The sequence below is a fragment of the Cetorhinus maximus genome, chromosome 4, assembly GCF_964194155.1.
Source record: "Cetorhinus maximus chromosome 4, sCetMax3.hap1.1, whole genome shotgun sequence".
Taxonomy (NCBI): Eukaryota; Metazoa; Chordata; class Chondrichthyes; order Lamniformes; family Cetorhinidae; genus Cetorhinus; species Cetorhinus maximus.
The window spans coordinates 122,397,793-122,423,438 of record NC_135882.1 but is presented as its reverse complement, the minus strand read 5'-3'; the positions used below and the strand labels follow the sequence as shown (position 1 = coordinate 122,423,438).

General features: G+C 43.4%; 1 protein-coding gene across 1 annotated transcript in view; it reads left to right on the top strand.

Moving 5' to 3' along the window:
* Window positions 1–3,817, top strand: part of tmem64 (transmembrane protein 64) — a 62,786-nt gene extending 58,969 nt beyond the window's left edge. The window contains exon 3 of the mRNA XM_078540721.1: window positions 3,108–3,817. Coding sequence (XP_078396847.1) covers window positions 3,108–3,299 — 192 coding nt within the window. The 3' untranslated portion in view covers window positions 3,300–3,817. The remainder of the gene's footprint in view (window positions 1–3,107) is intronic.
* The last annotated feature ends 21,829 nt before the right edge of the window (window positions 3,818–25,646 follow it).

Below are 25,646 nucleotides of genomic sequence, written 5' to 3'. Positions count from 1 at the left end.
GAGATTCCTCTCTATCTGCCTGTTTGAGCCTTGGGGCATTGAGATGCTTCTGAACCTTCATGTCCAGGAGCATCTAGGGGGATAGATCTTGATGTTTAATTTTGAAATGATAAGATGGTGTTCAGCCTAGCAGTCAGTGCTGGACATGGCTTTCATTGCAAGCACATCCTACCTGCTTAATGCTCTGCCCAATGGCATAAATACTGTTAGGGGTGGTCCATGAACTACTCCCATCAGTGTTTTCTGACCCTTGTTATTCCTAATCTCTACCCACCTACTTCTTGATCGTCAGAGCCAAGATCCTTTCTTATTATTGACCTTCTCCTTTACTATCAAGGCGACTGTTTTTTTCCACCCTCTCTGCCTTTTCGAAATGTGATGTATCCTGGAATATTTATATCTCAACCTTGGTAATGGTGGTTAGATCTAGGCCATCAATCTCTGTTTGTGCCAGTAGCTCATCTATCCTATTGTGAATGCTTCACACATTCAGATAAAGAGCCTTTATTTTTTTTAACTAATAACTATTTGCATGGACCCCATTTGCTGATGCACTATTACCATTAATTACCATACCACTATTACTGTCTTCCCTCCCTCCTGTCCCATTCAGGTTGTCTTTACCCAAATCGCTACACTGCTCTGTTATCTCAACTTTTTTCTTTAGACTTCTGAATTTCCCTTCACCTGACCTTCCCAGCCGCTTTTAGTTTAAATCCCTGTCCACAGCCCTAGTTATATGATTTGATAGGAGACTGATCCCAGCCTGATTTAAGTGAAGCCCATCCCAACGGAATAGCTCCCTCTTTCCTGAATGCTGACGCAGAATTGAAACCTCCTCTTCCTACAACACGCTTTGAACTACGCATTTAATTCTTCAATCTGCTTTACCCCATGCCCTTGGTCTTGGCTCAGATAACAATCTAGAGAATATTGCCTTTGACATTCTGTGTTTTTAATTTGTATCTTTTTTTGGTTCTGACTCATGAAATGTATCTTTGGTTGTGAATTTTAAGAGTTTACCTTTAACACTTATTAGACTGACTGGTCTGTGGTTCCCTACTTTGTTCAAGAAGGGAGAAAGGATAACGATTTTACTTTAGCACTGCTCTAGTCCCCTGGCGTAATTTCCATATTTAAAATGGATTGGAAAGTTGTAGGTAGTGCTTCTGCAAACTCCAGAGTTCCATTAACTTCTAGTATGCATGCAGCCCAGAGTGTGGTCACCTGGAGTCCTGCACGTTTTTAAGGAACTAATTCCAGTTATCTCTAACAACTATTTCATATCCATCACAGTTACAGCTCACTCCACAATCATTTGTTAAAAACTGGTGCAAACTACTTAAAAGCTCCAACATACCTTCTGCACAATTAGATTTATTTTATGACTGATTAGTTATTCTCTCTCTAGTACTACCACTCGTATATGCTTATAAAAGATGCTTTTTGGTGTGTACCAATCTTTGAATTCATTTCCCTTTTTAGTCCGTGTTTCTCTCCTTTCTCCTCCCAGGCGACCTCTTGAGCTCACCTCATCCATGAGGCCCACCTCCTAATTTGTTAATTCCATTTTCATTATACTATTGAATCCTCATCTTCTTTTGATCTCACTTCTCCAGGCCAAAACCTTCCAATAATTCTAGCCTCTTGTGCATTTGCCCCTTCCCTCTTTGACTCACCATTGGTGGCTGTGCCTAAAGTCATTAAGGCTGGGTATTCTGGAATTGCCTCCTTTAAACCCCGCCAGCAATCGTCTCCTTCACTTCTTTCAAGACTCTCTTTAAAACCCCTCTTTAACCACGTTTTTGATCACTTTTTAATATATCTTTGGCTCCTTCTCCATTCTTTGTGACATAACTAGAGGTTGTTATGACCACAGCCGGTGTTAATTACTGCACAAACCACATCCCAGTGGGAAACTTGGCTTACAGGCCATACCCTTTTTCTTTGCATTCTGAAAACGAGAAGACGACGTACCGCTCTCAGCCGTAAGAGGTCCAGTAACACTTTTGGGATTTTAAAAATTAAAAGTAAAAGTTTTATTAACAAGAATAAAAGAACATTTAAGCACACAAGATTACAGTTGCATAATTAAGGTTAGTCTTACAAACATTCCCCCTAATAAGACTCTCCATTTGGTCAGACCCACAAGTAAACACCTTTCAGGCAACACTCCCTTATAGATATTTAACTATACAAATTCCATTAATATTACTTAAGGGAAACTGCTGTAGTTTCAATAAAGGCATACCACATGACCTGTAGCTCGCTTCCACTCTGCTGTGAAAAACCAAACTTCAGAATAAAACTGCTTTTTGTAGCCCAAGACTTTTCTGACTTGGCTGGATGGCTGATTCAAACGGCATCTCCTCTCAGCCCAGAGCTAACCCCCAACTCAACTGCTCAAACAGCTTCCAACTCTGCTCCAGCTCAAACAGCTATAGCCCTAAGCTGCCCACAATAACTCTAAAATACCTTCCCCCTGCCTTTCATCTCAGGTTCCATTGTTTTGACACCTCTTTGAAGCTCAAACCCTTCCAAATATAAAATTTTTCATGTCTCCATCTTGTCTTTCCTTTTGAATCAATAAAATATAATACCCCCTTCTATCTACCTATGGAACTCCTGCAAGATGCAAACATGTTTCTTTGTACCTCTGACTCCCCTTTGACATTCAAATAAACTCTCAACTTATCTAAAAAATACAAATGTTATATATAACCCATTTACTTGTACATCGACCTAACACCTCTATCCTTTTCATGTTTTAATCTCCCCCAGACAACCTGCCCCCTATTAATCTCTGCCCAGCTTAATTAAATCATGCACACACACACGCAGCCTTTTCCACAGAAAAACACAATATTCCCCAAAGGTGTTTTTCTACATTGAAGGCTCTGTGTAAATGCAAGTTGTTGGTTGTTGTGATTGTGATTGCAAATTTGCAGGACTCCTAAATAGTTTGATTGTATATTGTTTGAAAGTGCTTATTACAATCTGATTTTATGGAGAATTAAAATCTCAATTTGTACATTCAATTTGTATATTCTCTAAATTATCCATGTCATTATGCTGTGATTATATGGTTTGCTTTCCTCTGGTTACAGATCTGTATCAGCGTTGGATTGATGTTTTATGTTGTGCATAGGGCTCATACTGAATTGGATGCTGCCATTTTGGCTTGCCAGATGGAGCTGAAGACTTCCCTTATTAAAGATGGTCACCCAAATGGACCCAGCTTGACATTCTGCAATAAGAGGACTTCAGCAATGACAAGTGGTGGAATTAATATTGTGTGAATCAAAATGATTATATAGATTCAGGGAACTGTAAACCCATCAGCCAGTGCTAATTTTAGGTCACTAAAGGCTAATGACTAATTGGGCATCAGTACGTTCCGGCTTCGCACAACTGCCTTAATAGTGAACAAGTTAAAGGTATGGTACTGGCAGCTGAAATAGAAAGGTAATCACAATCCGTATAGTGATGGAGTTTAGTTGCTGGTGAAAAAGAAAGCAAGGTGGAAGGGCAACTTTAAAAAAAAAACTAACATTCGTAAGTGAATTCCACAGACTATGGTTGAACCATGTTTTTTTCTGTTGCGGAAAAATGCACTGTAAGTTCAAGGATCTTTGACTCCTTTTCTTCACATTGACCTTGTAAATTGGTTTACAATCAAAATTTGTGCAGAGTGATATATATATGTTTGGTAGCAATTGTATTATAAAATCTAGTACATGTGGCATTATGGTGTATCTAGTAAGATTATTTCTGTTTGTGTGAATGAACTGCCTAATGTCAAATGAGCAAGCAAGAGAAAAGAACAAAAATGCCTCCCACGTGTGGAAAGTGAAGTGGAGTGTTACAATCTATACGATTTAGAACAGTGGAATTTCACATGTCACCGAACAATCAAAGTACCTCTTCTAATCTGGTCCTTAAAGCATTAAATAATACAATGGTTTTGCTGATCAATCAAACGAGCACTAAGTTTATATATTTGTCTTGCAATGTAACCTTCTAATTAAGTGAGTAGGAGTAGCACAGATGACCCTGTGGCTGCTTGTAATATGCACTTTAGTTATTTGGTCTTAATGGTACCATTTGTAGAATAAAGGATGACAACAGAGTGTCTCAAATATAATAAGTTCAGTGTCATTGAGCTATTGAAGTTGTCTGCTATAATTGAAATAAGTAAAATGTAGGGTTGAAAAGAATACTCCCTAAATAAATTATCTTGCACTCAAGAATTATCATGTTAAAGCGGAAGACATTTATGGTCTTATTATTGATCAGTTTGAACCAGGTGACATAGGAAACATTAAAATGTACATGAATATGCTCCTTCCCATCAAAACATGGAAGTAAAAATATAAATACCATAAGGTGATATATATTTTCTCAACCTATTCCAATCTGTGGTTTCAAGGTGCCCTATGAGTTTACAAAACACCAAGTTGTGTTTTAAACTAGGTGATTAAAACTATGATGATGCCAACATCTCAATATATTAGTCAGGGCTGTTCCATTTGTTAAAATGCTGATGTATTAATGTCTCAAACAATCTCCGTGGAAGAATGTTCATTTCAGCAAAGCCATTGAGGTAATTTTGATCTGCATTTGAAATCTTAGCTTAAATAACACATTGAAAAAACATAGTTAAGCAATTAAATGCAGTGAAATAAACAGAAAATGCTGAAGTGCATAGCCAGTCTATTATTTGAGTGACAATCCATTTTCATCAAATAGGATTTTATTTTTAGACAGATGCACATATCAGAAATTTTGCATGACAAATACATTTTAAATCGGTAGGCAGCATGTACAATGATTCATGTTGCTTGAACATCCCACATGTAAGATAAAATACTTTAGGTCTGTATATATTGAGCATCAGTTAGTTAATGCACTATGGCTTAATAACTGCCTTTAATGCAGCATGTTTATACTGAATGTGCTGTTCTGTGGCACAGTAAATTTCAGAAGATGTGTTGCATGTTTTCTGAGCCATTACATTGAATTAGCAATGTAGTTTTTTTTTGCTGTTCTGATATTTACATATGTGTCAATGCTCTCTCTGCCTTGATGGTAATCTGATGACTAATTTAGATACAGCTCATGAGGTAATTTTTATATGATGTAACACATTTAAAAGATACAAACGCTATTTGTACTCCTTTTAGTTTTTATAACTTGGAGTTGACAGACATGCACTTCTAGCCAATACCAAACGCACATGAATTGCTTCCTTTTATTTGATGTGTACAATATGTTTTTACTTAAGTGTCCTATGTACCATTCAGACTTATTCCAAATCTTGTCAGGATCATAAATTGAACAGTGCTATTATGGCTAAAATAATGAAATGTAGTGAGGTAGTGAAAAACATATTTGGAAATAATTGGGATCATACAGAGCTTATTACAGTTCTTTGTTTTGAAAACAGTTGTGATAAGGGAAGAGAGTAGAGCACATTTGTTTATGCTGAAACTTTGTAGGTTGTGGCAGTAGAGTTGTAGCTGATTATGGAAACTTGCAAAGCATATACCATACATATTTTTCTCAAACTTCAGTTGACATTCATCCGAACTGAATCACCGTTTTGGGGGCAATCGCATATTTCAATGCAAAGAAAGGTCTCTTCTTTAAAGAATCAGATTTAGTTGTAATGAATTTAAAAAAGCACAGTGCAAAGAACTTTATGACTTGTTTCGTGTTTGTCCAAGAACATCAGTGGGAAAACGTACAACTGATTTTACAAACTGAAAACGGGTATGGAACAGATACAACTTTAACTTGGACTTGGGACTTTGATAATGTTATTTTTATTATAAATTCTATAATAGCTGTGACTTTGCTCCCTTCTATAAGTAAAGCTGATGTGGAAGGTTACCCAACTTATTCTGCTTTTTGTTTGCAAATAAAGAGTGGTGAATATTTTGTTTAATGTCTTTGGATTGAATTGCCCTTTATATTTCTTGGAAAGTATTAAGATTTTATAAAATTTGAATTCTGCTTGAATTGTCAGTGATACTTTCATATAATGGCACTTGGCAATAATATGTATGTACATCAATAGCACATTATAAACACAGTGTGCAGAAGATTCCAGCAATCAGCTGCAGACTGTTCTGTGATAAATCTGCAGAAATATCATCATGGTTGAATGTTTTGTGTGAATATTGTGCATCAAGAATATGATGCACATGAACTGTGTCCAGATTAATAGCCACTGGCATTATGGAAACTCCAGAATAAAAGGCCGGTGTGAAATTGAAACTAAATATATATTCTAATTAAGTGATTACAATGTTATAATCTAATTTTGGGTTCAGATGACTGCTAGAAACTACCTTTACTGATGTGGTTTGTCATTTGTCTGGCTCAGTTAGGTCACTCAAAGTTACGCCTGGCTTATGGTATTTTGTGTAGAAACAACTGATGGTTTCTATACACAGTAAAATTGATACCATTGTTTACTATAAAGTGCATTTCTCAATTGTATTGATGTCAGATGAAAAATTGAATATTTAATTTAATGTGTAATCCGTTTTAATAAATTGACTTCTTAAAGTGAACTGGCATTTTTTCATCTGCTTCTGCACCATTCATCATAGCCATTGGTCATGTCAGCCTTCCAGTTTAAGAGGTATGTTTTAGAATCTTTGAAAAAACAGATTGAAGAATTGTATAACATACTAATTATAGCTACATTTTTAACCTGAAGCGTATTAGATGTGGTCAATAATTTTATATTCCAGATTTTGTTGGGTCCTATCTATAGGAGAAATCTGCCTGAAATTGTGCACATTTTGACAATCGGTAAGAACGTGTCTATAATGTAACCGTAATTAAACAGTCTGCTGAACATTGCAGTTTAGATTAAGGCATTAACAGAAAATTCGCAAAATGCTGCAAAAAGTAACACCTGTACACTAGGAGTCGGTGCCTTTTTGGAGGAGTAGAGAAAGTCGGTGGGAAAATAATACTTTTCATGTCTTAAATTGAAATCAAGAACTGTGTTGCTTTTATTTTTAGCTTACTATGAAGCAAGGAACATGACCAGCAGAGCAAAATAACTAATAGTTAATTTCAGATTTCTAGGGATATATGAGGCATGATCCCTGATCAGAGAGAGAACTTGGATTTATATAACAGTTTTCATGATCCTCAGGATGTGCCAAATAACCAATGAAAGTGTAATGGTTTTGTAGCTAAACATGGCAACCAGTTACACATAGCAAGGTTTCACAATGCACCAATGGGATTAAATGACCAGTTAATCTTTGTGTGATGTTGATTTAAATAAACGTTGAATAATGCAATAGAAACTAATACCCAACCTGAATGGACAGGCATGGCCTCTGTTTTCACCTGTGAAAACCTCCAGCATGCCTACCCAGAATTTGTGCTCCAGTCAGAATGGAACTTGAACCATGAGCTCTGACTACGAGACTGTTCTGCTAAACCACGTTGATGAATATATCCTTTTATCTAGCAGATCTAGATTTTGTAATCTCGCTACATTAAATCATGAATTAGATTGTAAACTCTATAATTCAATTTCGTACAAAGCAGCATTCTTGCATCTTGCTAATTGCCTTCATTTACATCAATCGAGATGAAACAATATCTTCCCACCTAGGAAATCAAACAGAATTATGGTTTGGAAGAGAGTAAACAATACTGTAGTATTGCATCATTGCTCATAAACATGCTTTTGTGATGCAAAATGCGTAATGGGTTTATCAATACTTCTTTCAAATGTGATTGCCTCTTCAAAAAGCTAAAATGGAGTTAAATGTTAAACAGTATAGCCTCTTTAAGCACTCTTTAAATAAGATAAAAAGTAAGTTAAGTAGAATATTGAGGCTGCCATCATTTACTCAAAACAAATACAAAATACACATACAAAAGGCCAAATTTTCCCTGAGAATTTTCATGCTGTATCGTCCCAAGCCCGCCTCATTATTTATTCACTCCCTCAAACGCGCTGTTTCCATGACGAGCGGGCTCTCATTCGCCCGCCAGCCATCAACCTGCTGCTGCAGCACCTCGGCTGCCACCTTTTAAAAGGCAGCCGCCAGCAAAGCGCTCATCGCCACCAGCTCACCACCGCTGCCTGGGAGACGTGGCCAGCAAAGGAAAAAAGACTGCAGACCCCTGCTTCAACGACAGGTCCCTCGAGCGACTGCTGGATACTGTGGAGGCCCACCGGGGTGTGCTCTACCCCCGCTCTGGCCGCAGGATGGGCAGCGATGTCACTAACCTGGCTTGGGAGGCAGTGGCAGCGGTGGTCAGCACAAACGCCCTGCAGAGGAGGACAGCCACCCAGTGCCACAAAAGGATGAATGATCTCCTCCGGTCCGCCAGGGTAAGTCGCTCTTTTCATCACTCCCAACTTTCTCACTCACAAACCCATCATACATCCATAGGACCCTCACTCTGCCAGTGCAAAGGACATTCACTCTTTCACACACAAGGGCAGAATTTTCTGCCTGTTGGGCGGGTGGGCCTGACCCAATCTCCGGCGGGCGGGGAGCCAATCCCCGCCGGAGAAGTGGGCCCTGCCACCATTTTACGTGGGCAGGCCAATTAAGGCCTGCCCAATGTGACGTCCAGCGGAAAGGGCTATGCACTTCTTGTGTGGAGGGGGTGGGGGGGGATTCCCCAAAAGCAAGAGTGCGCTCTTTCACGCATGCACACAAAAGAGCGCACATCTTCCTGAGGCTAAGTGCTTCCTCAGGGAGATCGCTTACGCTTTTAAATATATTAAAAATAGAAAAAAAAAATTCCCTAACATGTCCCCCTCATGACAATGTAACATGAGATGGGACATGTTCATAATTAACATCATAACTTTATTAAAAGTTTTAAAACCCTGCATGAAACCTCATCCCCCCTGTGGATGAGGTTTCATGTTTTTTCTATTTGCCGCCGGGGCTCCTGGCCTGCCCGGCAACCTTAAGGTTGGATGGGCAGGTCCTTTAATTGTTTAAATGATCCTGTCAATGGCCTCAATTGGCCATTGACAGGTCGGTGGGCCCGCAGCTGATTTTGCTGCGCCCCCGCCTACCTGAAAATTTAAATGGGGCGCGGTGACGTCGGGGGTTCCACCTGACATCATCCCGCGTCATTTTACGCATCGGCGAGTGGGCCCCGCCCTCTGCTCGCCAACGGCAAAATTCTGCCCACAGTCATTGTTCTCATCCGTCCATGGGACCACTCACCACCCACACAGGCCAGGCATATTTATCATCTAAGATAAAAGCAAAACACTGCGGATGCTGGAAATCTGAAACAAAAACAAAAATACCTGGAAAAATTCAGCAGGTCTGACAGCATCTGCGGAGAGGAACGCAGTTGACGTTTCGAGTCCGTGTGACTCTTCATCAGAACTAAATAGAGAAATGAGGTGAAATATAAGCTGATAGAGGGGGTGGGACAGGTTATCATCTGGCCCGGCAGGCATCCTGAAACACTCTTCCCATCTCTATCCATGCAGGACAAACTGTCTCACAACAGGAGGGAAAGGTCGCAGACAGGTGGAGGGATGCCAAAGTTCTGACAGAATTTGAAAACAGAACCATCCAGCTGGACGGCAATGACTGGGACCAGTCCTGTGCTGACGGTGAGGTCAGCGCTGCTCTACCAAGTGAGGATCCAGCAGTGCAACATCCATCAGACAACCATGCCGTGAGTAATGTGTCCTCTTTCACAGGCCACTGCCATGCACTAATTATCTTTGTTTGCTTTTGCAAGCACGTCTGCCAAACAGCTGACAAAATCCATGACCCAGGGCCTCCAATCAAGCTCCGAAGAAACTTCTGAAGAGGAAGCCGGAGGCACCCTCCCTGAAGTCCTGTCACAGCGCTCACCCACACCCTCCCCTAGCGCAGGGACACACACCTCGGTGGGACTTAGCTTTAGAGCAGCCTCGGAATCACAATCTGGTGAGCACATCGCACTTTTTGATCCACAGCAGGTGGCAGCTGGGACTTCCCAGGTGTCTGGACTTGGAGGACTGCTGGAGGCCAGAACATTGCTGAGTCTGAGTCAGATGATGAGCCTCTGGACTCGGTCATGTCACAGTTACTGGAGCTGCAAAGACAAACTCGGGAACATCAGGAAGGGATGTCCGCTGCACTCCTCAGATTGCAAGGCACGATGGAGGAGTCCGTCCGTCTTCAGGCCGAGGTGATAGCACCGGCATGCCAATGCACCAAGGTCAACACTGGCAGGTTGGTAGCCGCCATGGAGACCTTGGTCCAGGATGTCACTCCTGCACTGCTGTGCGGGCTTAACTCCATTGCAGAAGCCAAAGTTGGCCTCCAACAGTGTGTACGCGAGAGGGGTGCTGGGCAGCTCGATCTCACTCCAGCTGCCCCTACTGCTCACTGAGTCAGCCAGGGGCCCCCGGGCGCCTGAGGAGAATCAGCACACTTCAGGGCCATCCACCTAGGTGACTCTGGGAGTGACCGGCCCATCCGAATCCCCTCTTCCTGTGACCACCGCAGCTCCAGCTTCACAGGCCGAGGAGGGTGCCACTGCCACACAGCAGGTCCCTGAAAGCAGGCCGGGGCCCACCAAGTCTCAGCCCTCCAGAGGACGTCCACCAAAGCCATCTCGGACAGGGCGTCACAGTCAGCAGGCTGCTTCCATCTCTGCTGTGGAGGGGAGCACCTAAATGTAGCGGCAAGATTAGGAAAGTTAGATAAACGTAGTTGCACAGCCTGGGCACGGGTGTTGATCACTTGTACATACTGTTCACTATTGTCAACTTCTAAGAATGTCTCCCTGCCTGTGGCTCCTTTTTCTGATGAGCAGTGTTCTTGTCACTCAGATGTGAAACCTTTCTGCACAAGATAAAAGGCAGGTGCTTCAGTCCAGGGCCTCTTCCCTGTGCTCTGTGCAGCCTTCAGACCACAGTGATAGTCCAGCCTCACACTCCCTGGAAACATTACTGATGCCTGCACCCCAGCGGTGCTGGTCATTACTGCCAGATTATAGTGGGCAGGTACCACAGAGTTCTCTCATTCTCTCTGTGTGCTCTCAGCTGTGGGGCTGGTCCACATCACATTAGCATCTGCGACCAGTGGTGCTGTGCACCAGCTCCTGAAGGGCTGAGGTGCTGAAGGTGGACACAGCATCAGATGCATCTAAAGTTTCATGACCGTATCTCTGAGATGGCCTCATGGAGTGCAAGTGAGCTGCCCCCGGCCAGACAGGAGTCAAACATTCTCAGAGACTATGTGAAGATCTATGGAGTGTCCTCACTGCATGTTGTCATCATCCTCCTGTGAGGGCCTCTACTGCATCTCCATGACAGGAGCATTCTCACAGAGGGTATTGACGCTGCCATAAGCCAGACTGGAGTCAAACTTTCACAACTGCGATGTGAGGATCTATGGGGTCACCTCACTGCATGTCATCGTCATCTTCCACAAATCTGGCAGCTTTGAGGGTCTCCTAAGTGTGCCTGCCTCATCTAACCCTGTGCGAGAGCCTCATCCACGTCATCGTCACCACCAAGAACCCCCTCACCCTCATCCCCGTCGGTGTCCTCCGCATCCGAGGAGACCTCCAGCTCCTCCATCTCCTCAACAGGGAGACTAGCAGGCTGAGGAAGTGCCAGGTTGTAAAGGGCACAGCAGATGACAATGATGCATGACATCCTCTGCGGACTGTATTGCAGGGCTCCACCAAACCGGTCCAGGCACCGGAACCACATCTTCAGCATCCCGATGGTCTGCTCTACCAAGTTGCGAGCTGCTGCATGAGCCTCATTATAGCATCGCTCTGCTGCAGTCTGAGGCCACCGCATTGGTGTCATCGGCCACGGCCTCTGTGGGTAGCCCTTGTCCCCAAGGAGCCACCGCTGCAGCCTCTGTGGACCCTGGAAGGCTGCAGGGATCTGCGAGTGGCTCAGGATGTAGGCGTCTTACACACTCCCTGGAAACCGTGCGCACACCTGCAGGATGCATTTCTGGTGGTCGCACACCAGCTGCACGGTCAGTGAGTGGAAGCTCTTGCGGTTGATGAAGTCCACTGAGTGTAGCAATGGAGACCTGAGCACCACATGAGTGCAGTCAATTGCACCCTACACCTGTCGATGACAATGATGCGTGACATCCTCTGCGGACTGTATTGCAGGGCTCCACCAGACCGGTCCAGGCACCGGATCCAATAGCTGTCCCAGTCCCGGGCGAAATGCACAAAGTTGTGTGCCCTTGAGAAGATGGCATCCGTGCCCTCATGGATGCATTTGTGGGTGGTGGATTGTGAAATCCCACAGAGGTCACCTGTTGGAGCTCTGAAAGGAGCTACTGTTGTAAAAATTGAGCATTGCAATCATTTTCACAGCCACTGGCAGTGGATGCCTTCCATGTCCCCTTGGCGGCAAGTCCTGCAGTAAGTGGCAGATGTGAGCCACTAGGTCCCTAGAGATGCGCAGTGATCGGCGACACTGGTTCTCAGTCATCTGCAGGAATGGCAGGCGGAATCTATAGACCCTGGGTGTTGCTAGGCGCCGACCAGCCATGGTTCGTTGTCGCTCCTGGGCAGCGTGTGTGGGAGCCCCTGCTGCCCCTTCATGAGATTGCTGCTCCTGCCTTTGCGCAGCCAGGAGCCTCAGTTGCTGTCTTCTACGGCCTCTGTAGGTCATCAGGCATACAGCTAGGTCACCGGGATTTCTGATCCTGACGTGGTCCTCCTGCAGCATGAAAGAGAGAGAGACCTGGTTATCATGGCTGTACTTAGCACCATTCCTGGCCCTGTGTTATTGCCTCTTAATGCTTCCCAGAGAGTGCTGGTCACCCCTCGGTTAGCCAGAGATGAGTGCGCTGCATGGCTGCCCTGTCAACCGGTGACATGGGGGACACTGGTCCAAATTGGAATGCTCAGATTGCAAGGGGCTGTGAGCACCTCCAGCAGTGACTGCTGCATGGCCAGCATTGGCGAGGAGATTGTACAACATGTGCAGTCCAACTGCTCCGCGGCCCAATAAAGTGGTGGCGGACTCGAAGTCTGTGCTGGGGGCGCGGGTAAGGTATGGAGCGCTTGGTGGCCCTTTGGTGCCACCGCGTTCTTGCATGGGCAGGCAGGCTAGGAGCCCAACGCCAATCATATCACTGGGGCTGCCCCTAGTCTGTCTCAGCTGCCGAGGCATGGTCAGTTTATACAGGTGTCCCTAACGTGTGGCCACTTCCCTCCGTATACCCTGACCCCCACCTCGATTGCCTGTGCGCGGGATGCAGCACCAGGGCAGCACTTGACACCACACACCCCACCGCACCCACCCGCCTACCAACAATGGTTGCCTCCGAGGATGGTCAGCATTTGCCCCCGGACAACCACCCCTCAGCAGTCGCCTCCGGGGCTGGCCAGCATTTGCCCCTGGGCTTCCCCCCCCCACCCCAAAGCAGTCACCTCTGGAGCCAGGCATCAGTTGCCCCCACCCATGGTGCCCCTGGAGGCCTGTAAATAACAGGCAAGCTGTGGAGAACGCTGCTGCTCACTCACCTTAGTTCCCCCAAAGCGGAGGCCACCAAGTGCACGGCCCCTGCCTGCTGTTGTGAAACACGTCAGCGTGCTTTCCCACTGACGTGAACAGATGAAACGACGGGTTCCAAGACCCTGGTGGGATGGCCTTTTAACTATATGCTGATGTATTACAATTAACCCACCGCCGACTAATGCCGGGAAACGCGGCTGCTTTTGGTGGCCTGAGCGAACGATTGCGACCTGCCTCCACGCCATCATGAAGCAGGTCGCGCCATATTTTCCATGCACACCACCTATCGCGCCCATTGCCAGCGGGCTAGGAAAATTTCACCCAATATACTGCAAATGCTGAAATTCTGAAATATAAACAAAAACTGCTGGAAATACTCAGCAGGTCAGGCAGCAGCTTTGGAGAGAGAAACAGAGTTAATGTTTCAGGTCAATGACCTTTCAGGTTATGGGGAGAGGGCAGGAAATTGGAGTGGAGGCCGAAATGAGATCAGCCACGATCGTATTGAATGGCGGGGCAGGTTCGAGGGGCTGTATTGCCTACTCCTGCTCCTAGTTCTTATGTTCTTATTATGTTCTTATGATGAAAGGTTACCGACATGAAATGTTAACTATTTTTCTCTTTCTACAGATGCTGCTGAGCATTTCAAGCAGTTTATGATTATGTTCAAAATAAAACCATCTAGCAGTGAGTTTAATTGTATAATGAGTCTGTTGTGTAACAAATTTGACGTGGGAGTAAATTTTTGTGGAAAATCCAGCAGTGACTTGCTTAAAGACAACCTCCAAGATCTACCACAGAGCAGTTCCATATACTGCATCCTATCCCAACTCTATTACAGGTGGTGAGCTGTGTGAATTGTAGTTCAGAGACATGGAGCAGCCTATCTGCCGAAGGACGAGTTTAGGCTTCCAGCATAAATTGCTTGTGTACACACAAATTTTACTAACAAATTCAAATTAAGTTGTAGCCCTCAAGCAATTGCATAAAATAGAATATATTTACAATAATTAAAATGCAGCACTGCAATAACTTTTAAATTTCAGACGCATCTGATATATGGGCTTAAAGGGTGTTTGGGGAAACCAGAAGGATTTAAACATTACAGCACACATTTAACAGTAGATTCACCTTAAACTGGTACAGGTAATCGGCTTTTCCTGTCTGTCCAACAAACATGCTGTTGATCTCTTTCCCAGTCTACTACACCTTTGATCAGTGTGTATATATAGCTTTCCACCAAGGCCCAATACATTTAATCTCTTAGCTTTGATCAGCCACAGCTACATTCATTCCTCTAAGCAACAGTGACATTGTTTTGAGACATGATTACAGTCAGTAAGAATGTTAGTTTCAAGGTCTACATGATGGGCCATTAACCTAGAGACCGTAGAAGCTTGTGATTAGACTAAAAAAGATATGAGGCCCAAGCACCATCTGCACTTGGACAAATCATCAGTAGGATTGGGTAAATTGGGGAAAATATGGGAGAAAATGTGATTGGACAAAATCTGTACATTCCTGTTTGTGGGGTAGAACCAGGGATACTGTAACCACTCCAGTGCAGAGTATTCAACAGTGAACACCTGGAGGGTGAACAAGGATGAACAACAAACTGAACGTTGGACAGAATGTCCTTTGGTAGACTGGGGTAGTTTAATTCTTAACTGTGTCTTGTGAAATGCTGCTCAAATGCCATGTATTAAGACTTTCTTACACCAAATAAGAACCACCACTGTTACCAATACAGTGTCAGCTTCAAACAAATTTGAAAAAGTCCATAAGGGGCTATAAACGTCCTTTGACATTTTCTAAATTCCAGCTAGTTGTATTGAATAACAAATTTATTTTGAATTTAAAAGCTCCTTTCTTACTTGTTAGATCACTTGCCTCTTGAGTCAGAAGACCATGGATTCAGGCCCCACTCCAGGATCTGCACACATGGTCTGGGCATACAGGGTACTGCGCAGAGTTTGGTTTCCTTACCTAAAAAAGCATATAGTTTACGTGGAGGGCATGCAACAAAAAAATCACTAGATTTATTTCTGGGATGAGAGAGCCTGTTCTGGGAATGAGTAGAATGTGTGTATGTCCTTTGGAGTTCAGAAGCCTGGGAGGTGATCAAGTTGGGGGTTTTGATGCGATAAATTGCATAAAGCTATTTCCACTGGTGGTTGAGTCAACTACTAGAGGCAAAAATTTTACAATCATTAAAACAGGGATTTCTTTTTAATACAATGGATACAAGAACATGGAATGCCCTGTCAGGAACAGTGTTGAAACCAGAATTTTAAATGATTTTTCGAAAGAAGTGGATACAGATTTGAATGGCCTTTTAAAACTTTACCACCAGGAGCTGCTTAACTGATACCTCATTTTCTGTTTGTATGGTACCTGGATGCACACACATTGTATGTTGTATTTGCCTACATAACATTATACTTCAAAAATTAATGAATTGAGTGGTAAAGGCATTGAGATGTCCTGAGGGCATAAAGAAGCACAACACAAAAGCAAATTGTTTCTAAGTACAATTAAATAGATTGTTGCACAATATCCAGGAGCCAAAAAAAATTGTTTCCACATAAGGCCATAAGAAATTTAAGATTTCAAATGTAATCAACATAAAGAATTCATTAAAAAAATTAAGATTGAGATTGATAACCTTACCTAACAAGAATTTATCAATGGGTATGGAGGAATGGCAGGAAATTAGAGTTGAGATACTGATCAGGTCTGGTACAACTCAATAGCAGAGCACCTTTGAGGAGCTCGATGATCTATTCCTGTTCCTATGTTCTTATACATTTATCTACACTTAGAAATAACTGCCATTTTTGCTTCTTTCACAGATGAACTCCGGTAAAGCTTTACTGAGCCTTTTTTGTTTGCTACGAGAATCAAAGTGCCCAAATTTGAATTGTTGTGGATAAATGAGGTAAAATTATCAGTGCGGATACATTGCATGAAAAAGTTTGCAAGAACTTTGTGTACTCACCAAGCTTTTCATGAAAATTACCAAAAGGAGAAATTGCTCACCCAAAGGTAGTTTTGACAGTTTTTCAACATTAGCATTGGCTGGAAATTTAAACTGTCCTCATTCTGGAAAGATGGAAGGCAGGGGCATAAAATCACAAAGGATGGTAGGGAATACCATGAATGTCATTTCCGAATGCCACTGGGATTTTATCTGCCTGCCCTTTGGCCATTTTACCTGCCTGCCCTTAGGCCATTTGAGGCCCTTAAGAGGTAGGCACTTAAGAGCATCTTCCCACTGTCACTGGTATTTTACCAGATGTTGGTGAACACTGGGCAGCCTTCCTTCGGGCATGTCTCCTGATCGGGCACCCTGTGGCCCATGTTGGACTCCCCAGGGCAAAGGGCCTCTCCTTTTTGGAAGACCCCACTCCCCTGCCCTCGCCATCAATCCCACGGGGGCTTGCCTCATTGCTCCTGACAAATCCCGATCCCACTTAACTGCTCTCTGGGCCTCCTCTATAACTGTTGGTCTGGGGACTGCTGCTGTCCCAGCAGTGGCCATCATTCCCGGTGGTGCTGCTGGGACTGAAGAACTGCTGACAATTTAATTGGTCGGCAGCTTCTGGAGGCCGGACATCCTGCCTTCGAGGGGCAGAAGCCATAACTGCAGGCCTGATCAATGTAAAATTAAGTCGTGGCTTCCAGGAATGGCATATGTAGACATGACCCATATCTCTGAGTGGTGGGCCCACCTCCTCCACCTAAAATATTGACCATTAACACTGCATGTTCTGACGCATGATAGTTAAATTTAAGACAGATACAGGCGTCCCCCATTTAAAGTGCAATTTAATGGGCCGAAGGGCCTTTTTCTGTGCTGTAGATCTCTATGACTCTAACGGTGTGTTTTCATTTTAGCGCAGTTCCCCAACAGTGCTATTACCATTTTCATTTTGGAACAGTTCCTGAGCCTTATTTTTAAAAAACAAATTGCTGCTCGCTGCTTCCCTCCCTGACCTTCCCAATTCCCTGGCCCTCCCGCTCGCCTCCACACCTCTTCCCAATGCGCCCACTTTGCTGACCCTCCCACTCTCCAGTTCTCTGCACAACCCTCACGCTCCCTTTCTCACACTCACAGCTACCCCTGCTCCTTCTTGTCATCCCTCTCCTGAGAGCAAGAGGGAGCGGCAGAGGAAAGTGATACGTGGGAGAGTGGGCTAGTGGGAGATTTGGGGAAGGGAGCAGGAGACATGGCAAGCAAAGGGTCAAGGAGGGAAGCAGTGAGTGAGAGGGTCAGTGAGAGAACCGGCAAGCTGGAGAGTGGGGAGAGGTGGCGAGCTGGAGGTGGGAAGCGGTGAGCAGGAGGCAAGTTGCAAGTGTTTGTACTGTTTAAGTTATTAAGGCCAGAATTTTACACTCGGTGCGCAGGCGCATGCCCAACACGCATGAGCGTAATATGACACGCAATGACATTGGGTGTGTGTCCCAACGTCATTGCGCAGTTGCGCGATATTTCGTTCGGTGGGCACGCGCCGAGTCGGCTGCATGTCTGCCGATAATTGAAAGGCCTATTAAGATCATTATGGAACTAATTAACTTGAAATTTATGCTGCCCGTCCAACCTAATGGTTGGCGGGCAGGCAATAAGGCCAAGCAGCCTTTACATTTTTTAGGAAATCTCATCCACGAGCAGGATGAGGTTTCCTAAAGCTAATACAAATTAAATGAAAACATTATTTTGAAATTAAAAACATGTCCCACCTCATGTGACACAGTCACATGAAGGGACACGTTTCATTAAATTTTTACTGTCTTTATTAATTTTTTAAAAAAGCGCTTCAAGCTCCGTGCCTCAGGGAGATTGAAACGCTCTTTCACATGCATGCGCGAACTGCGCACCAGGCCTGCTCTCCCTCCCCCGCTCTTACAGGTAACGCTTAGCGCTGCCGCTCGCAATCCACGCAGGGCAAGCCTTAATTGTCCTGCCTGCGTGAAATCACGGTGCGGAGCCAATCGCGGGCGGCAGTCGGCTTCCCAACCACTCCCACCGAGCCAGCCCGATGAGGGAAAATTCTGGCCTATGAGTTAATAACAGGATTTTTGGGCCAGCTAGATTTGAGGCAGCCAATAGATTTTAAATGTAAAATTGAGTCAGGAACTTAGCCCACCCATATTATGTGTTTTCTTATGGGAAAGTAATTTTTTTTAGCATGCTTTTTTCTAAGAACACATTAGGATTACTAAATGAGGGATAGCTGTACAAAATGTCATCATTGGGCTATAGCAAAAAGCACTAAAGCTCAGCCACCTCTTATAAAGTCAGAACACAGAAATATAAGAAATAGAAGCAGGGGTAGGCCATCCAGTCCACTATCACCCCCTCCCCTCCAGCCAGTCCGTAAGATCATGCCTGATCTGATGTGGCCTTAACTCCACTTTCCTGCCTGTCCCCCATAACCCTTGATTCCCTCATCAACCAAAGCCAGCCTCCACTGCTCACTGGAGCTGAGAATTCCAAACACTGACAACCCTCTGCAAGAAGAAATTCCTCCTCATCTCCATCTTAAATGGGAGGTGCTTTATTTAGAAACTGTGCCCCCTACTTCTAGATACCCCTACGAGGAGAAGCATCCTTTCAGCATGTACCATGTCAAGCCCCCTCAGAATAATATGTTTCAATAAGATCACTTCTCATTCTCCTAAACTCCAATGAGTATAGGCCCAACCTGCTGAACCTTTCTCATAAGGCAACCCCTTTATCCCAGGAATAAGGCTAGTGACCCTCTCTGAACTGCTTCCAATGCAAGTATACCCTTCCTTAAGTAAGGAGACCAAAAATGTACACACTGCTCCAGGAGTCCTCACTAATGCCCTGTACAGTTGTAGCATTTCTGCTTATATATTCCATCCTTCCTTGCAATAAAGGCCAACACTCTATTTGCCTTCTGATTCCTTGCTCTACCTGAATGCTAACATTTTGTGATTCATGTACAAGGACACGCACGCTCCTCTGGACTGCAGCATGCTGGAGTCTCTCTCCATTTAAACAATATTCTGCTTTTCTATTCTCCCTGCCAAAGTGGACAACCTCACATTTTTTCACATTATTCTCCATCTGCCAGATTTTCAGACTCTTTGTATCCTCTTCATAACTTGCTTTCCTAACTGTTTTTGTGTGAAAATTTGGCTACAATACAGTCAGTCCCTTCATCCAAGTCATTAATATCAATTGTAAATAGTGGAGGTCGCAGCACTGAACCACGCAGTACTCCACTAATTACAGTTTGCCAACCTGAAAATGATCCACTTAAGCTGACACTCTATTTCCTGTTAGTTAGCCAGCCCTCCGTCCATGCTAATATATCACCCTCAACACCATACGCCCTTGTGTAGTAACCTTTTATGTGGCACCTTATCAAATGTCTTTTGGAAATCCAAAAACACTACATTCTCTTCAACCGCTCCATGCATTATATCCTCAAAGAACTATAATGAATTTGTCAAGCACGCTTTCCCTTTCACAAAATCACATTGACTCTGCCTGACTTAATTTGATTTTCTAAATGTCCTGCTACTCCCTCTTTAATAATGGATTCTAGCATTTTCCCAGTGATAGATGTTAGGTTAATTGGTCTATAGTTTCCTACTTTTTATCTCCCTTGTTTCTTGAATAGAGGTGCTGCATTTGTGATTTTCCAATCTGCTGGGACCTTTCCAGGATCTAGGGACTTTTGGAAGATTACAACCAATGCATTCACTATCTCTTAGCCATTTCTTTTAAGATCCTAGGATGAAGGCCATCAGGTCCAGGGGACTTGTCAGCCTTAATTCCCATTAGTATTCCCATTACTTTTTCTCTAGTGATTATGATTGTTCTAAGTTCCTCTCTCCCGTTTTCCTCTTGATTTACAAATATTCTTGGGATGCTTATTGTATCTTCTCGTGTGAAGACAGATACAAAATACTTGTTCAAAGCCTCTGCCATTTCCTTGTTTCCCATTATTAATTCACAACTTCACCCTCTAAGGGACCAGTGCTCACTTTAGCTACTCTTACCCTTTTAATATACTTCTACAACTTCTTTTACTGCCTGTTTTTACATTTCTTGCTAGTTTTCTCCTGTATTCCAATTTCTCCCTTTTTATTATTCTTTGCTGACTTCTAAAACTCTCCCAATGTTCTGGCCTATCACTAATCTTCACAGCTTTGTATGCATTTTCTTTGAATTCAATACCACCCTTAACTTCCTTAGCCATGGAGGATGCATCTTCCTGGTATAGTCTTTCTTCCTCAATGGGATAAATCTTTGTTAAGAGTTATGAAGCATCTCCTTAAATGCCTGCCAGTGCACCTCTACTTTCTTACCTTTTTAACCTATTTTCCTAGTCCACTTTAGCCAACTCAGTCTTCATACCCTTGTAATTCCCTTTATTTAAGTTTAAGACACTAGTTATGGACCCATATTTTCACTCTCAAACTGAATGTGTAATTCTATCATGTTATGATCATTCTTGCCTAGAGGATCCTTTAATATGAAGTCCTTAATTAATCCTGTCTCATTGCACATTACTAGGTCCAAAATAGCCTGGTCCTTGGTTGTTTCCAGAACAAATTGTTCTAAGAAGCTGTCCCAAATACATTCTATGAACTCATCCTCCAGGCTACCATTGCAAATTTGATTTGTCCAATCAAACTGAAGATTAAAGTCACCCATGATTATTGCAGTACCTTTCTTGCAAGCCCCAATTATTTCTTGATGTATGCTCTATCTAGTATCTAGCTGCTGTTCAAGGTCCTATGAAATACTCCTACCAGTGACTTTCCTTTGCTATTCCTCATCTTCAGCCAAGTTGATTCTACATCTTGATCTTCTGAACATAGATCATTCCTCACTACTATACTGATCTCGTCCTTTATTAACAGAGGTACCCCTGTCCTTCTGAAATGTCAAACGCTCTTGAATATTCAGTCTCCAACCTTGGTCACATTGCAACCATATCTCTGTAACAGATGTTATATCATGCTCATTTATTTCTATTTATGCTATCAATTCATCCATCATGTTACAATTGCTGCGAGCATTCAAATAAAGAGCCTCTAATTCTTATTTTTACCGTTTTGCTTTCTCTGACCTTATTTGCTGGTGCGCAGTAATGTTTGTACATTCTGTCCCTTGCTGTCACACTGTTATCATTACCTGTAGCATTACCCTGCACTATTGCCTTGTCCTTTCTCCTTGACTTTCCAAATCTCCCCTCATGTGAACCCTCCCCTCAACTATTAAGTTTAAAGCCCCCTCTATAGTCATAGAGTCATAGAGGTCTACAGCACAGAAAAAGGCCCTTTGGCCCATCGAGTTTGCACCAGTCAAACAAGTACTTAACTATTCTAATCCCATTTTCCGGCACTAGGCCCATAGCCTTGTATGCCATGGCATCGCAAGTGCACATCCAAATACTTCTTAAATGTTGTGAGTGTTTCTGCCTCTACCACCCTTTCAGGTAGTGAGTTCCAGATTCCCACCATCCTCTGGGTGAAAAAATTCTCCCTCACATCCCCTCTAAACCTCCTGCCCCTTACCTTAAATCTATGCCCGCTGGTTATTGATCCCTCCACCAAGGGGAAAAGTTCCTTCCTGTCTACCCTTTCTATGCCCCTCATAATTTTATACACCTCAATCATGTCCCCCCTCAATCTCCCCTGCTCTAAGGAAAATAACCCCAGTCTATCCAATCTCTCTTCATAAATAAAACTCTCCAGCCCAGGCAACATCCTGGTAAATCTCCTCTGCAGTCTCTCTAGTGCAATCACATCCTTCCTATAATGCGGATTCCAGAACTGCACGTAATTCTCTAGATGTGGCCTACCCAGCATTTTATACAGTTCCAGCTTAACCTCCCTGCTCTTATATTCTGTGCCTTGGCTAATAAAGGCAAGTATCCCATATGCCTTCTTAACCACCTTATCTTCCTGTCCTGCAACCTTAAGGGAGTGATGGACATGCACACCAAGGTCCCTCCCATCCTCGGTATTTCCCAGGGTCCTACCACGTGTATTCCTGTGCCTTGTTTTCCCTGCCCAAGTGCATCACCTCACACTTATTCAGATTAAATTCTATTTTCCACTGATCAGCCCATCTGACCAGCCTGTCTACATCCTCCTGTAGGCTATCCTCCTCACTATTTACCACCCCACCAATTTTGTGTCATCCATGAACTTACTGATCAACCCTCCTACATTCAAGTCTAAATCGTTTATATATACCACAAACAGCAAGGGACCCAACACCGATCCCTGTGGAACCCCACTGAATACAGGCATCCAGTCACAAAAACACCCCTCGACCATCACCCTCTGCTTTCTGCCACTCAGCCAATTCTGGATCCAATTTGCCAAATTGCCTTGGATCCCATGGGCTCTTACCTTCATTATCAGCCTCACATGTGGGACCTTATCAAAATCCTTGCTGAAGTGCAAGTAGACTATGTCAAATGCATTGCCCTCATCCACACACCTGGTCACTTATTCAAAAAATTCAATCAAGTTGGTCAGACATGACCTCCCCTTAACAAAACCATGCTGACTGTCCTTGATTAATCCCTGCCTCTCCAAGTGTAGATGAATTCTGTCCCTCAGAATTGCTTCCAATAGTTTCCCCACCACTGAGGTTAGACTGACTGGCCTGTAGTTCCCTGGTTTATCCAGAAACAGAGGGAGACACAGAGAGGGAGAAGGAGAGACAGAGATAGAGAGAAAGAGTGAGAGAGGGACAGATGGAGAGAGTTAGACAGAGGGAGAGAGAGAGAGCAAGAGAGAGAGACAGAGCAAGAGCGACAGAGGCAGAGAGAGAATGTGAGAGAGATTCAAGGAGAAAAAGAGGAAGGGAGAGACAGAGGTGGAAATAAATTAACCGAGAGAGAGAGAAAGATGGAAAGACAGCTACAGGAAGAGAGGGAGGCAAAGAGGGTGACAAAGAGAGAGACAGTCCTGGTTTTATGATTCACCAGGACACTGGTCCTAACTGTACAGCTCCCTCTTTCCCCTATTCTAGTGCCAGTACCCCATGAATTGAAACCCATTTCTCCCACACCACCCTTTGAGCCATGCATTCAATTCTCTGATCTTATTTATCCTCTGCCAATTTGATTATGGCTCAATAGTAATCCAGAGATTATTACCTTTGTGGCTCTGCTTCTTAATTTAGCCCCTAGCTGCTCATACTCCCTTAGCAGTCTCTCTTTCTTGGTCCTACCTAAATCATTCGCACCAACGTGGACTATGACAACTGGATCCTTCCCCTCCCACTCCAAATTCCTCCCCAGCTCCGAGGAAATGTATTTGACCCTGACACCAGTAACGCAACCTTTGGAGTCATGCTGTCAGCTGTACAGGACCATATTTATCCCCCTAACTATACCGTCTCTTGCTATGACTACATTCACTTTAACTCCCTCGTCCCCCACCACCCCCCAAATTTGAATTGCTTCCTGTACCACAGTGCTATATTCAATCTGCTCATCCTCCCTGCAGTCCCTATGCTCATCCACAGAGATGAACCTTAAATGAACCAAGAACCTCAAATCTTTTTGACAATTGCAAGGACATTGAAGTTTTTCAGTCCTACCTTCCCATACCTGCCTCACTTGCAGTCACACTCTCCTGTCCCTGACCATGGACTAATTCAGAAGCACCTAACCTAAATGGCACAACTCCCTTTTGGAACGATTTGTGCAGGTAACTTACCCCTCCCTGATTGTTATGATCGATGCAATGATAAAGCGGAGTTATTTTAAAAACTCAGTGGGACACTTTAAACAACTGTAATAACCTATAAGTTTAAGTATTATGTTTGAGATGCGACTCTAAATTCAGGAATCAGATCATCACCTCTTGAGGTTTTACATTAAACTAATTGAAACATTTTATTAATTTACACTGGTTAAAAATATATATACACATGGCTACAAATTACTACTATCATAACTTTTGACAAATTCCCAAACTAATCTCCATTGAGGCAACAGCAGCCCATAGACTTAACCAAACACCAGGCAAAGCATTTTCACCTTACAAATTCAAAATTAGGTTATTTTTACTGTGGAGCCAGTTGGAAGCTTGCAGCTGCCTTTTGATCTTACATTGCCCCTGCCTGCACACCCGAAAACTACTGAAGTTATACCTACCACCACTGATTGAATTAAAATTCTCATTATCTCACCAGCCTCTTTGAACTCCACCTTTTAACAATGAAACCCCATTCATTGTACTAATATTATTAGTAATATAAACATATTGCTTGGTAGCTGCTAGAAAGGCGTCAAGTTTTCACCCCACTTCTTGAATGCTCTATTCAAAAAATGCAAAAGCACTGTCTCTCTCTTCCATATCAAAACTAGTACATATCAAAGCACCCAGACTAGCTGACTTTAATCCAATTAAGGCACACCCGCAGACTAAACCTCTATTTTAAAAGAAAAATATTTTCCAAAATATATACATTAATAGCTTCATGACACTGATGCATCGCATTGTCCGAAGCTCAAACTAAAGCTCATCAATTCTGAGTCAAAGTTCCTCGAATCGCAGACACTTACTGCAGATGTGGTTGCGATGGATCATCCAGTTGTCCACCAGCATCCATGTACGACAACTGCTACACATCACAAGCCCTGCCATCTTTACTGTGTTTTATTTAACAAATAGGTTTAGCTGTATCACTCGCAAAGCTGCTCACCTAATCAATACTTTTGGGTTCAGCTCTTGGGTCCTGCTGCTGCCCCCCTGCTCCGTCTCTCGGCTCACTCCTTTTATGTTAAAGGTCAGAACAGTACCTTCTCCCTCACTGCACAAAATTTCCTCACTTAACAAATTACCAAGCTGACAATCTGTGTCTTGAGCTGCATACAGTGATGATCTGATACCTTTGTGCTTGCTTACTTTATGCTTAGCAAGACCACCTGTAATTATACTAGATGAAATTCTGTAGAGATGAGTAAGCACTGCTGGCTAGAGAAATCAGTTCTAACAAGCTAACTAATTAATTAACTGTAGTTGCCTCTCTAGTAGGGAGCTTGTTTATCCTTGAATAAGATTGAAAGAAACTTAACTTTAACAGTAAATCGTAGTTAAATGCAAATTAGACTAGATTTTAGAA